The sequence below is a fragment of the Tursiops truncatus genome, chromosome 11, assembly GCF_011762595.2.
Source record: "Tursiops truncatus isolate mTurTru1 chromosome 11, mTurTru1.mat.Y, whole genome shotgun sequence".
Taxonomy (NCBI): Eukaryota; Metazoa; Chordata; class Mammalia; order Artiodactyla; family Delphinidae; genus Tursiops; species Tursiops truncatus.
This window is the reverse complement of record NC_047044.1, coordinates 91,051,415-91,066,362: the sequence shown is the minus strand read 5'-3', so window position 1 is coordinate 91,066,362 and position 14,948 is coordinate 91,051,415. Positions and strand designations below refer to the sequence as shown.

General features: G+C 39.5%; 1 protein-coding gene and 1 long non-coding RNA gene across 6 annotated transcripts in view; one reads left to right on the top strand and one right to left on the bottom strand.

The window, feature by feature from the left end:
* LOC141275902 (uncharacterized) overlaps nucleotides 1–14,948 on the top strand; it is a 39,809-nt gene that overhangs the window by 11,906 nt on the left and 12,955 nt on the right. The window contains exon 2 of the long non-coding RNA XR_012324519.1: nucleotides 9,515–9,555. This is a non-coding gene — a long non-coding RNA (uncharacterized lncRNA). The remainder of the gene's footprint in view (nucleotides 1–9,514; nucleotides 9,556–14,948) is intronic.
* ART4 (ADP-ribosyltransferase 4 (inactive) (Dombrock blood group)) lies at nucleotides 1,868–14,073 on the bottom strand. 5 transcript variants are annotated; one of them, XR_012324516.1, is made up of 4 exons: nucleotides 13,164–14,071; nucleotides 10,058–10,766; nucleotides 7,098–9,289; nucleotides 1,871–2,862 (listed from the first exon to the last, which is right to left on the bottom strand). XR_012324516.1 is itself a non-coding variant. In XM_019937242.3 (3 exons), the coding sequence occupies exons 1-3, from the start codon at nucleotides 13,332–13,334 to the stop codon at nucleotides 2,771–2,773; spliced, it is 903 nt and encodes a 300-aa protein (XP_019792801.1). In that variant the 5' UTR covers nucleotides 13,335–14,073; the 3' UTR covers nucleotides 1,868–2,770. The 5 variants fall into 5 exon arrangements, 2 of the variants coding, with proteins under 2 accessions (XP_019792801.1, XP_019792781.1); XR_012324517.1 differs by having other exon boundaries at nucleotides 7,102–9,289; XR_012324518.1 differs by having other exon boundaries at nucleotides 1,873–2,862; nucleotides 7,098–8,589; nucleotides 13,164–14,069.

Here is a 14,948-nt window from a genome sequence, read left to right as displayed (position 1 = left end):
TCTTGAGCTCTCATGAACTGCAAATGAGTGTATGCTCTCAAGATTGCCATATTTCAAAAACAAACAACCCAATCAAAAAATGTGCAGAAGACCTAAATAGACATTTCTCCAAAGAAGATATACAGATGGCCAAGAGGTACATGATAAGTTGCTCAACATCACTAATTATTAGAGAAATGCAAATCAAAACTACAATGAGGTATCACCTCACACTGGTCAGAATGGCCATCTTAAAAAACCTACAAACAATAAATGCTGGAGAGGGTGTGGAGAAAAGAGAACCCTCTTACACTGTTGATGGGAATGTAAATTGATACAGCCACTGGGCAGAACAGTATGGCGGTTCCTTAAAAAACTAAAAATAGAACTACCATCTGACCCAGCAATCCCACTACTGGGCATATACCCTGAGAAAACCATAATTCAAAAAGACACAATGTTCATTGCAGCACTACTTACAATAGCCAGGATGTGGAAACAACCTAAGTGTCCATCAACAGATGAATGGATAAAGAAGATGTGGTACATATATACAATGGAATATTACTCAGCCATCAAAAGGAACGAAATTGGGTCATTTGAAGAGATGTGATGGACCTAGAGTCTGTCATAGAGTGAAGTAAGAGAAAAACAAGTATCATATCATTAACGCTTGTATGTGGAATCTAGAAAATGGTACAAATGAACCTATTTGCAGGGCAGGAATAGAGACACAGACGTAGAGAACAGATGGGTGGACACAGGAGGGAAGGGAAGAGTGGGATGAATTGGGAGATTAGGATTGACGTATATACACTACCATGTGTAAAATAGATAGCTAGTGGGAACCTGCTGTATAGCACAGGGAGCTCAGCTCGGTGCTCTGTGATGATCTAGATGGGTGGGATGGGGTGGGGAGGGAGGTCCAAGAGGGAGGGGATATATGTATACATATAGCTGATTCACTTCAGTGTACAGCAGAAACTAACACAACATTGTAAAGTGATTTTACTCCAGTTAAAAAAAAAGATTGCCATATTTCACATGATACCTAATAGAAACTTTCTTAAGAATAAGAAAGACAGTAACTCTAGTTTTATTTTTTTCTTTTTAAGAAGTATGGAATTTACTACTTACTTTAAAAGCAGTTAACTCTAGTTCTCTATTGGAATCTTCCTTTCTGAGAATACCTAAGATTTTTCCTATTTAACCTTTTTTTTTTTTTTTTTTTTTTTTGCGGTACGCGGGCCTCTCACTGTTGTGGCCTCTCCCGCTGCGGAGCACAGGCTCCGGACGCGCAGGCTCAGCGGCCATGGCTCACGGGCCCAGCCACTCCGCGGCATGTAAGATCTTCCCGGGCCGGGGCACGAACCCATGTCCCCTGCATCGGCAGGCGGACTCTCAACCACTGCGCCACCAGGGAAGCCCTAAATATTTTTTCGTTTAAAAATTTAAATCCTATTTTCTCTTTAAAAAAATGCTTGCTTCTTATCTAAATCTCAGAGGAGCTAAGTAGCCTGGACTTTCAGAATTCAAAGGTATGGAGCTAGCTCTCATCTTCACCCCATTTAGCCCAATTAGTAGGGTCTTTAGAGACCTAGCAATCCCCCATCACCCCACTTATCTTGTCTACTACCTGAAAGAAGAGTCGGAGAACATCCCCAGCTGTGAAGTTCGATGATTTATACTTCTTTTTAACTGTTTGCACATAATGGGGACTCAATATATCTTTGATATTTCCTTGGTAATTAGATTTTTTTTTCGCCTTTATCTCCACATACATACACTTGTTTTCCTAACAGATGTGCTTAAATTTGTGATGAAGGCTTAAAATCTAATTTGCCATAAAGTCCTCTGTGAATTAACATATGAGTTTAAATTCTAACTTTTGTAATATTTTAGAAGAAACCTGTGTGCAACACCCCATTACTGGCAGTAAATGAGACTCCACTAACATCTTTCATTAACTTTCCCTTTTGTTTCTTGGGTTTCTACATTGGTTTGGTCTTGAATGCTGATAAAAATCTCTAAAAAAATTTTTAAAATAATAAAATTGCTTGACATCAGGGAAAAAAAAATCTCTAAGGAAATTTCACACCTTTAATATGCCTCTGGGTCTCAACACTTTCTCATTTGATGAATTTGTCCTTTGCTTTCTAACTCAAGAGTCTCTGATTTGTTCCTAATATTTAGGATCATTAAATTAAAAAATAAGGGAAAATCATTGTATTCATCATAACACTCCTTCAATTGTTTGAGACAGAAAATTTAATTCAAATTATTGAAGCAAAAATATAATTTATTGATTTATGTAATGAAAAAGCCCATGGTATCCAGTTTCAGGCACAGTTGGATTTAGGGGCACATAGACTCTCGCCAAGATTCACTTTCTTTTCATTTCTCAGCTCTTCTTTCATTGTGTTAGCTCCGTTCTCAGGAAGACAGGGGCTCTCTTCTCAGTGGCAAGATAGCTGCTAGCGATTCTAGACTCATATTCTGCTTTCACTATTCTCCACTCAAAATAAAAAGTGGCCCCCACCCCACACCCAGCCCCAATCCCAATAAAGTACCCTGATTATGTCTCACAGGCTCAGACTGAGTCATTTCTATCCAACATGAATCTCTGTATCCATGAAGAAGAAATATACCTACAGGTCTACCCATAGGCAGTGGACTGAGCCAGCTCTGAATCAGTTGATAGCTGGGCGGAATGATTCTCTACGGGGATTCAGGGTGCCCTGACTGGAATAAAGCAAAAGGGTACAGGGAAGGCAAAAACCACAACCATTTTTTATGCTCTACTTTTGGAAGAGATGATGACACAGGTCAAAAATGAGAGAGAAGCAATAACTACGGGAATAGGGATGCACTTTTTGCTGGAAGCTGTGAAAACAAAAAAACATAAAAAGAGTTAGAGATGTTTTAGGTAGCAGAGATTGTTTTAAAAAAACCACCTCATTTCTCTTTTGGTTCACTTTTTAAACTTAGAAAATTCCTAACAAAAATAGTTGAAGCTAGCACTTTTAAAAAATTAATTAATGTATTTTTTATACAGCAGGCTCTTATTAGTTATCTATTTTATACATATTAGTGTATACATGTCAATCCCAGTCTCCCAATTCATCCCGCCCGTCCTGCCACTTTCCCCTCTTGGTGTCCATATGTTTGTTCTCTACATCTGTGTCTGTATTTCTGCCTTGCAAACCAGTTCATCTGTACCACTTTTCTAGATTCCACATATATGCTTTAATATATGATATTTGTTTTTCTCTTTCTGACTTACTTCACTCTGTTTGACAGTCTCTAGGTCCATCCACGTCTCTACAAATGACCCAATTTCGTTCCTTTTTATGGCTGAGTAATATTCCATTGTATATATGTGCCACATCCTCTTTATCCATTCCTCTGTCGATGGGCATTTAGGTTGCTTCCATGTCCTGGCTATTGTAAATAGTGTGAAGCTAGCCACTTAAAAAAAAATTCTCTCTTAGAGTTCTCTAACTGACAGCTTGCTTATTTTGCAGATGATAAAACAGGTACCAAGAGGTTAAGAGGTGTACCTCAGGGTACCCAGCAAGTTGGGGGTAGGGATCTCCGGATTTCCCATCTTTATCGTCATCCGCAGCAGAATTATTTCCGTTACCATCGTCCCCATCTTAATTATCACCATCTTTATCACCATTATGAAAGTGAACATTGATTAAAGGCTTATTCTGTGCTGGGGTCATTTTAAGCACTTGCTATAAATTAACTTATTTAATCCACACAAAAACTATGAGGCATTTATCCTCATTTTTTAGTTGATAAAACTGTGACACAGAGATGTGAAGAAACTTGTCAAACATCACGCATCTAGTAAGTAGTGTAGGCAGCCATCAGACTTAGGCAATCTGGCTCAATGCTCTATTTTTAACCACTGTATTATCTCTCCATATATTGCATGTACATTCATCAAATTTTTTATTATAAGGTGAGCAAAAACAATTCACACAGTCCTGTTTGGTGTGTGTGTGTGTGTGTGTGTGTGTGTGTGTGTGTATACTGCCTACACGTACACACTCTTCATGGGAAAGGTTAGCAGCCACTAAGATGTGGCTGATGGAAGAAACACTGAAATATAAAAAATTATTGTCAGGTGTAACTACTAACTGGGAGTACAATAGGATAAGGATATAGAATGAGATGGAAGATGTAAACCTTTAAAAAAATGGTCTAGGGCTTCCCTGGTGGTGCAGTGGTTAGGAGCCTGCCTGCCAATGCAGGGGACATGGGTTCAAGCCCTGGTCCAGGAGGATCCCACGTGCCACGGAGCAGCAAAGCCTGTGTGCCACGGCTGCTGAGCCTGCGCTCTAGAGCCTGCGAGCCACAACTACTGAGCCCGCGTGCCTAGAGCCTGTGCTCCACCACAAGAGAAGCCACTGCAATGAGAAGCCCGTGCACCGCGGTGAGGAGTAGCCCCCGCTCACCACAACTAGAGAGGGCCCATGTGCAGCAACGAAGACCCAATGCAGCCAAAAATTAAATAAATAAAATAAATAAGTAAAATTTTAAAAATGCTCTAAAGAGTGGAATCTCCTTTTCAACCAGCCTTTGCTGATTATTTAGCATATAAAAGACATTTGAGGTAGAAAATCATTCAACTCTATGATTGCCTCAATTGTTTGATGACCATATTGTTTGATAGGATGATCAGATGTTGGGGAAATACTTTTCCATTGCTTCCACATAATATATAAGATCCCTTGAGTTTCCTGGAATTTCTATTTGGAAAATTACCAACAGTAATTTTCAAAACCCTACTTTTCTTATATAAGAGAAATTAATAATGCATACTTATTTCTAAGCTTTTGTCAAAGTTTGTGTTAAAATTGTATTATCTGAATTCTCACAGGGACCTAGGAACAATCAATACCACTTTAGCAGGTCACTCCTTAAAATGATTCTTAAGCATTTTCTGTTTTATTTTCTCTTCATTGAGGCTAGAGATCACAAGGACCTCTAACCCCACCCTTTCTCACTGTTTCGTGGGATAAGATTCTACTGAAGAGTTGTCAGCAACTGATTGACAAGGAAACAATATAACGGAGAAAGATTATGATTTGAGGGTGTGATTGGCTTTGGTATTGAAGCTCTACCCCTAGATGCTTGACTGTGATCATTTTTGTTACTTTCACTAGGCCTCAGTTTTCTCATCTGTAAAATGAGAGTGCCTCCAGGCTTTTGGAAATACTATGATCACCACTACTACTCTTCACTTTGCTTCATTGTGATTATGCTAATGTTCAAGTAAGAGAAAAACAGAGATATTACTATGTGGTAATCATACTCACCCTTCAAAATCACGTCTTAAGCACCCTTCATAATAACTAGGATATTAAAAATAGCTTATTTTAATTTTATTTTCTCAGGTTAAAGTAACTTTTCTTTCCTAACTCTCTTGATACTTTTTCTCTACCTCTCATATGGTCATTATCATTTCTACCTCACATTATTATTATTATTATTGTTTTCACACAGGCAGACAATATATTTAGGAGAATAAATGAAAAAATCTGTGAATTAAATTAATTACAGTCTATAAAATTTCTCATTTCAGAACAACTCACATTAACTTTACTTTTGTATTTGTCTTTACTTTTCTTCTAGACTATTCAATGCTTTTTATTCCCTCTGTCCCTAGGACAGTACTTTTCAAATTGGAGGTTGTGATTCCATTAATGGTTTGTGACATCAGTTCAGTAGGTCATGGCCATCAATCTTTAATAATGTAATAAAATAGGTTAAGATGAAAAACACTAGTTAAATGCATGTGAAAAGATCAACTATTATCTTGTTATATATACATTTATGTGAACATATTTGTATATTTATATGAATGTGAAGTGTGTTTATAATGTCAATAGTCAGAGCACAGAAGATTGAAGCCAATTTTAGGTTCTCAATAACATTTTTGAATGACAAAATAAATCTCCTGAAAGTGACCTACAGAGAAAATTGTCCTGGACTTTTTGTCAGAAAAAATGGGAAACGGTCTCACTTTTGTTATTTATAACCTGCTTGAATAATCTTACAAAAACCATTTAACCTTTCTAATCCTCAGTGTTCGCATCATTATAGGGGGTCAATAGCCCAAAGTACAGGTGGTTGTAAGAATTAAACAGATAATGTGTGTGAAAGCCTTTTGTAAACTAAATTTCTATACAAATACCATTTTATTGGTGTATTATAACCTGAATTTGGTCACCTCTGCCTCAGGTATACAGTCTGGGGAGAAATGCATAATATTATGCCTTTTATCTCATGAAGTCTGAATCTGTGAGTTAGATTGTTCAGAAATACGTATTCAATCTCTTGAAAAAAAGCAAAAAAAAAAAAGTAAAAGTGACATGCAGTATATCTAGTTAATCTTATTTGGTGGTAAACGTTATCTATAACCTCTTTCTGTCAAAATTTAGAGTGATGAGTGTTATTCTTTTAGAATATTGTCTATGGGACTTCCCTGGTGGTCCAGTGGTTAAGACTCCGTGCTTCCACTGAAGGGGTCCCGGGTCCGATTCCTGGTGGGGGAACTAAGATCCCGCAAGCCGCATGGCATAGCCAAAAAAACATGTGTTTCTTCTGTCTCTTCCTTTCTTTCTATTCTAACTGTCAATATTACTGAAGTAGACATTTGTGCCATTAAACTGTTATCCCAGCTCCATGTGCAAAGTACTTTCCCAGAATTTTTCAATTGTGTTTGAGAGGGTGGGTAACAAGTGCTATCACAACATTCCCTCCAGGCACGTATTGCCCCCATATTATAAATGAAGAAACAGGTTCAGAGTTGTCATTTGCACAAGGCCACAGAGCTACTAACATATGCCCAGCTCTCACTGGTTCCACCATCTCTGCTCTACCCATCATGCCCTGTGGTCTCCAGATTCATCCAATTACTCATTCTTTCATCCATTCGTCTGAGACAGACATGCTACCTCAAGGTAAGTGTGATGCCACAAATTGGGAAAATTACTTTGGGATAACTGAAACCCAGAGTAAAAGAAAATAGGAAACAGTAAGTTAATAAAATAAAGACTTATAATAGTAATAGTAATAGTAGCCAAAGAGTTTTGATTACTTACTTACATGTGTCACGTACGGTTCTAAGAGCTTTTGCATGCGTCCCTTCATTTTCTCTTCACCGGCATCTTACAAGGTAAGTTTTATTTTTAAAAATTATTCCCATTTACATATAAAGAAACTGAGGCACAGAGAGACTAAGCCATTTGCCTGTATTCCCACTGCTAGTAACTGGCAAGATTAACATGTAAAACCACACTGACTACAAACAATTGGCTACATTTTTTTCTAGAAGCATGCTTAAGAATTTTAATTATGTGAAACATTTTCGCAAATAAACCCCTCTTCTTTGTGAACCCAATGATACAGAACAGAGCATGTATTTGTGTGTCTACAGATTTTTGGCACAGATTATTTTGCTGAAGGAAGCAACAGTTAAGGACAAATAACTAACATAACATATTTTAAGTCTTCCACGGGGCCTGAAAACATGTTTCTATGGTAACAAGTATAGGTCATGTGAGGGGTGAGAGAAGAATTAGAAGAAAAAGCTATCAGTTTAGAATGTCTTAAACAATTTTTCTTTTGCGAACTCACTCCTGTCGATGAGTTATGCTACCAATTTGACCTTTTGACTCTTCGAAGGCCACAGATTCCTAGGAACTCTTTGAACTTGAGAACTTCAGTTACAACTTAATGGAAGCAATTTTGAAATACATTGAAGGACTGGGGAAGCTCTGCTCTTTAATCTACTGTCTCTTCATCGGGAGAACTGCAGTGTCCCTGGCTGACCCATTTTAAACGGCTTCATGTTGTTTTTCACGTATTGCGTCTGTCAGATTAAAAGGGAACCGGAGAGGAAACGTAAGTCACTGGCTCATAGGGACTTTTGGGGACATAGAATAGTTTGTGGCTTCTGCTGGTGAAAAAATCGAAAGGAGAAGAAACAGTTTCCTGAGAGGATTCCAGTTTCATGAGAAATTAGATTCTGTGAATTCCCCAGGCTGAGGTTAATGGTTAGTCCAGGCGATTGGTCAGAAGTCAAGTGGGCAGCAGCAGCCATCTGGAAAAACAGGGCTGGGGAGACCACTGACCTCACTCCCTCCCAGTGAAGGATTCTCAGATAAGAAAAACATGCCACCTCCCTTCTCCCATTGTTCATGTTTGCATCAATCTAGTACCGCTCCAGGATGTTGGAATAAGCAGAGTGTTACTTATCAGTTAATGGAAATGACTGTCTCTGGCCTTACAGATAGGCCAGAGTGAGCAGGACCTTGACCTCAGTGTGGATGCCAGTTTGAGGACGTTTGCAGCACTGCAGCCCTGATGTGTTGAGAAACGCAGACAGGCTGAATTATTAACAGCAGCAGTGATGATGGAGTAGAGGAAGATTCGGGAATATTTCAAAGGTAGACCCTGTAGCTGGGTTGCAGTTGACTTTGAGTGTAAAGGAATGCGCATGTGGATAAGGACAGTCTTCCTCTTTCTGAATCAAACAGGGTACGGCATCTGCTATCGAATTTGTGCAGCATTTGCTCCGTCAAACGACTGTGGCTGGCAACATACAAAGATAAAATGGAATCAGCCACATGTTTTTCTAAAAAGAGACTAACATGTATTTTTATTGTGATAACTCTAATTTCTCCTGCTTTGGTTCATTTTTCACAATATCATCAAGGCTCTTGCTACAATACTGATCTGATTGATACTCCACTCCTTACAGACTTCCAATGGTTTCTCACTACTTACAGCATGAAGTTTGAAAGTCCTTGGCATGGAATACAAGAGGTTTTTTTAAAGCAATCTGGCCCCATCAGAACTCTCCAGCCCCTATCAGTGTCCTACTTCCTTTCTACTCTTGGCCTCTTCCTCTGTCCTACACACCCTACATTCCGGCCATCCAGAATTTCAAAATTTCCCTGAAGATACCAGGCTGTTTGAAATCTCTGTGATTCAGTATATGCTTTTTCTGCTTGAAATGACTTTTTCTCTCTTTTTTCACTGAAAATCCCCATTCCTACTTCAAGTCCCACGTGGTCTCCTATTGTGAAGGCTTCTCACTTTCCCCAGAGAGAACGAGCGTCTTCCTTCACCGAGCAACCATAACCATTGCTTAAACATCTGGTGTATACTTAGCGCTTTTGTGTGTAGACACTTGTTCATATTTCCACTTCTCATTAGACTAAAAATCCTCCTTAGGATAGTAATTTTGCTTTATTCATTTTGTATCGCCTGGGTCCTCCTATCCCAGTTCCTGGAACAGAGAAGACGATTAAAAGATAGGAGTGGATGAATTAATCACACCTCCTGCTTTATTTTTAACACTTCTTGTTCATGAAATGACCGCGACAAAAAATGAGCTTGAGGGAGAAGGTAAAATGCTATGTTTTATGCACTCCCTTTTCCAGTAGAGATACTTACTCTCTCTGTCTAGAATGCCCTGTATATCTGGGCCATTGCAAAGCACATTTTCCTACAGGTAGCTGAAGAGAAAGAAGAGAGCAGAAACCAAGAAACAAGGTGAGTTTTCTCTAATCTGCCAATTGCACCATTACTGAAGGCCAATATCCATGTTTTTGGCCTTTTTCCCCCAAGCTCACTCAGAAAAACAACTTTTATAAAAGAATAGGGATGTAGAAAACAAATTTATGGTTACCAGGAGGGAAAATGGGGGGAGAGATAAATTGGGAGATTGGGATTGATGTATACACCCTACTATATATAAAATAGATAACTAATAAGGACCTACTGTATAGCACAGGGAACTCTACTCAATACTCTCTAGTGACGTATATAGGAAAAGAATCTAAAAGAGAGTGGATATATGTATATGTATAACTGATTCGCTTTGCTGTACACCTGAAAACTAACACAACATTGTAAATCAACTATACTCCAATAAAAATTAAAAAAAGAAAAAGAATTAAAATAAATAAATAAATATTTCTTTGAAAAGATTAAAAAATGAATGGTGGCCTGCAATCCTGGTAAGAGTGGATTCCATTTGGATCAATAACAATACCTTTTAGCAGCTGACAGTTATACGCACTCTGGGTCCCAGTTGACTGCAGTTGCAACCAATTTCCTCTTGGGTGGTAGCTCGTATTTACAACTTCAAACAGCTCATACGGAGGGACCAGGACCTCCTTTTTGAGAGAGAAGTCTTGTACAGGTGCCCCCAGGCAGGTCAATATGGTAAATAGAGTTTGGTCCCCAAACTTCTGTGCCTCTTCTCTCAGGAAAGAGGTGGAGAGGAATTGGCCAAAGCGAATGGTGGCACCCATGGGGGCTTCCAAGTAAACGCCCTTCACCTCATGGTGCACCTCATAACACAGAGAGTCATTCCTTGTGACAATCTCTTTCCTCAGCAGCTGGATTGCCGTGGTCAGGTAGTAGTGTAGATATTTGAAATGGAATGAACGTTTATATTGCTGGGGAGACCCAGCAGCACTGGCCATGGCTCTGGAGAAGTCTGAACGAACACTGCCGTTCGACGAATAAACCAAGATGGCCACAGCATGTGTAACAGTCATGTTCTCAGGGAGAGCTTTTCCTTGTGTCAACCAGTCTAAGTGTGCACGTTGCCAGACCCTGTGGTAATTCCTACGAGATTCTAGTTCTTTCGTAAAATAATCCCCTTGAATCAGGTCCTCCATGACTTGTTGGCTGCAGCCTTGGTACTGATCATCAAAGGAACCGGGTGCCAAGTCAAAGTCAATTTTAACTGCGACCTATAAGGAAAGAAAAATCTTGATTTTAATTTTTCAAATTCGATGGTGAATCTTGTTGACCTGAAGTAAATAGCGTGCCAGGTATTTCTCCAGCAAAGATAGGTCTATTCAGGATCAGCAGAGAGTTGCAATTCAGGTTCTGCAACTGCGGTGCGCCGTGTACAAGTCCCTACAGGGCAAGGGAAGAAGAATGCTTTCATAGAGAAGAAAAGGAAGATGGGAGGGTATAGTAAACAGAGAGTTCATGGCTTTACATTCGCCCAGTCCTTGCCAGGAAAGAAGAGGTGTTTTTCTTCTTCCTGTTAGACTCTGCTATGCCGCAGGGCATGAGAGCTCCCCTTTCTGGTCTCCCGACTCTATTTAATGGAGGTTTCTGTTTTTTTAATTTTTACGGTGTGGTAGCAGATTTGCTACACTGTATAAGACCGAGTTGTCTGCTCAAAATCAGTATTTGCTGAAGTAATTTTCACTCATAACCATTACACTGATCCAGTCCTTCCTGTATCTGTGACCCATGCTAGATGTTGAATTTGGTTTGACAAATATTACTGAAAGCACAAAAAAACCTCATCTCCCCACGGAGGAAGTGACCCTTTTTGTATCAGTGAAAAGTCTTTTTGCATATTGAGTATTTTGAAGAAAAAAAATTAATAATCAAAGTTTAATTATACTATCTGTTTCCTCTCCTAAGCCCTTCACATTCTCACACAGGTGTTATAAGTAATACCTCTTTTATGAATACCTAAAACCTATATTAAGCCTTTGGCTTTGATTTAAGAAAAGACTTAAGTGATGAGTAATGTTGGGTTCTCCAAGGGGGCCCCCAGTAAATGACAACCCTCTCCTCTGCTCAGGACTTGAAATATGAAGGCTAAAATATAATTTTTACTACTGAATGAGAACATGTTGGAGCACCCATCTTTAGGTCTGATGGCTGGTGGGCTTGTTAAGGGTAAACCCCAGAATGAGCTGACTTGCCCACTTAGCTGCAGGCAGTATTGGATTGCAACCTGTCCAGGTGAGATTCTTGCCATGGGAGGAACACAGAACTCATGCCTTTTGCCATTGGGTTAATTCCCAGGAGGAAGAAGAGCAAACACAGCATATCCAGTTATTCTTCCTGACGTTACCAGTCAAGTAATGTCTGTCCACCTCCAGGGGAGCGATGTGAGGAGAGGGTTGGACAGAGGTCAGTGGGGTTCCTGGCAAAGTCCTTCTTCTTAGAAATCAGGAGTAGGAAAAAGACATTTTCTCATGGGTAGCCAATGGAATATTACTTATTGATACCCAGTGCATATTAAATTAAAGTTAGAGATTTGAAGACAAGTTCTTTAAGTCTCATCCGTCCATAATTGAGAGCCATATTTTTCAGTTATCTAAATTTCAAGGTGTTTTCTTCTGGGCAAAGAAATGATACTTTCCTAATAAACAGTACTTACTAAGGAACATATTAAGAGATAAAATTCCATCCAGTGAATGTCAACAGTGTTGTAGCTGGAACTCAAAAGCATACCATTTGGTATTTTTACTATGTTATTTATGGTGAGAAGTCATCTAGTTGTGTGTAAACTGGAACAAAATTTTAAGACTGCTTAAATGATTTTAACCGATAATTCTTTAGAGCAGATTTGCAAATAATTCTACAGAATCTATTTAAGCCAAAACAAAATAAAAAATATCTTCTATCAAACCTTGTGAACTCCCAAACTTTAATCTATTACTAGATATCAAATGGGTATTCTGTCTTCTTTCTTTCTTTTTTTTTTAAAGTTGAGAGCTATGTTTTATTCAGTGGGAATTTTTAGGACTTCAAGCCCGGGAGATGGCATCTCACGTAACCCCAAGAGAACTGCTCTGAGGAAGTGAGGGGGGAGCTAGGATATATGGGAGTTTTATAACAAAGGGCAAGTACTCGGAACATCAAAAGATTACTGTTAATTAAAGAAAACCAGACATTAAAATTAAGGAATTTAGTGCTTTTCTATGTATGGGAAGATGCAAGCGTCTGGGCTCACTGAAACTGTTTTCTCTTAACATTAGGTTATTTTTCATTATAGAGAACTTTATAATACGTCTTTTGAGTTGATCCGTATGATACAGGATAAAGCCAAATAGACTTGGTTGATTTTGCATTATTTGTCCTACAGAAGCAATGTTTTACTTAAATTTTATGGAGAATCAAGAAAAAAATGCTATGCCTCTAGCTTCTGTGATGCCAAATCTGTAAACTGTAAAGAACTCCATAATTTTAAATAATCGTTTTCAACCCTCTTTGCCAGCATTACGTGTTAGTTAAAATGTCTAAGTGAAATTACATCCCAAGGGACTAAAGGTCATCTAAAGGTTGCACCACTGGAGTCCTGATCATAAAGTGATCACCTCCTCCGTGTAACTCACCGTGGGTCTCTGCAGACTTGAGCACAGCAGCAGGAGAGGAAGTTGCCCTCTTAGGAGGCAGATTCTCACCTCAGGGGCTGCAGTATTTGGAAGAAGACTCCTCCTGCATCTGTTGGTCAAAGGGCAGCATTTGTTGGTGTTCAAAGCACTTCTTCGCCCCTGCAGCTGCATCCTGAAATCAGTTCTCAGGGTGCTCCTTTGGGGTTTTCTTGGGGTTAAGTCTCAGCAAGAACCTTCCTCACCTATGTCTCTGTTGAGACGTCTGCTGACCACCACCAACTAGCAGTTTCCAAGGGAAGAAATCAACTCGAACTCACTTGCAAAGCTGAAATCTCTGTTGAATAGCCAGACTTGTGCACCAAATAAGGAATTCTGAAGTGAACTCAAATTAGTTTCCGACTTAAAAAAATCCTGATCTAGTCTCTATGCAGGGAAATTCCAAAGTCTTGTTACAGGTCTGGCTCACCAGCTTAGCCTTAACTTTCTTAAGAAGGCAGGAAGGGGCTTCCTAGGTGGCACAGTGGTTAAGAATCCGCCTGCCAATGCAGGGGACACGGGTTCGAGACCTGGTCAGGGAAGATCCCACGTGCCGCGGAGCACCAAATCTCCTGCGCCACTACTGAAGCCCCACGCCTAGAGCCCGAGCGCACCGCAACAACGAGTAGCCCCGAGTGCACCGCAACAACGAGCAGCCCCCACTCTCCGCAACTGGAGAAAACCCACATGCAGCAACGAAGACCCCAGGCAGCGAAAAATGAATAAGTAAATAAATAAAAGAAAAGAAAAGGCAGCAGGCAAAGGCATGCACTGTATGGTGTTTGGGGCCAAGTGGTTTTATCTTGAGCTGCAGCCTTTGAGTGATATGATTGGCTCGTGCAGGTCCCTGGGAAGATACCACCTCAAGGTGGGCCTATGCTAGGCTCATCTGGTACTGCTGATAGGCCCTGCCCAGAAGGGACTGCCACAAAGCAAAACAGTAGGATTACTGCCAAAAAGAAAGCTCTCTTTGCTGCTTTTCCACTGCACGTTTGAAATCGTCCACTCTAGAAATTATACCTGTTCAGATGACAGATCTTCTATGTTTTCTCTTCTAAAGGCATCAGATTCTCAATCCACACTATTTCAGTCTGGGGCGAATCCAAATGACTACTGTCAGAAGACAGCCTCTGAGCAGCTGACAGCACTAAAAGTAGGTGACATCGATCAAGAACAGGTTCCAGGGTGTTGAGTTCATTTAGCATAAATGTCCTATGAAACCCTCTCTCTTAGACACTTCCCTTTCTAGTCTGAACATCCTTCCTCTGTTCCCAGTCCTTGGGGTAATTGTTTTTCTTGCAAATCTTTCCCACTTAACACTTTCATTATTTAACTGTGAAGGGAAATGAAATCTTGTTCTCGGAAATTCTGGTATTTTTTTCAGCAGCAGTAAATATTTTTACACTAAATTTTCTGATAATCACAGCAGTTATGTCTCATAACAAAAGTTCAGAATATCTAGAAAAGTATAAAGGAGGAAACCAAATTACCCATAACCCATCATCTGGGGAAAGGTACTATTTAGATTTAGATTTTGGTTTTGCACACACACACACACACACACACACACACACACACGTTCTAGGACTGAAATAATGTGTGCAATTTTGCATGCTGTTTTTTTCCCTTTTTTTTTTCTTCTATATCTTATGTTTCCTTTTTTAAAAAATTGAGGTATAGTTGATTTCTCTTAATGTTTTAATGTAAGCATGTCCGCATGTAACTTAATACTTACTGAAAACATGTTTT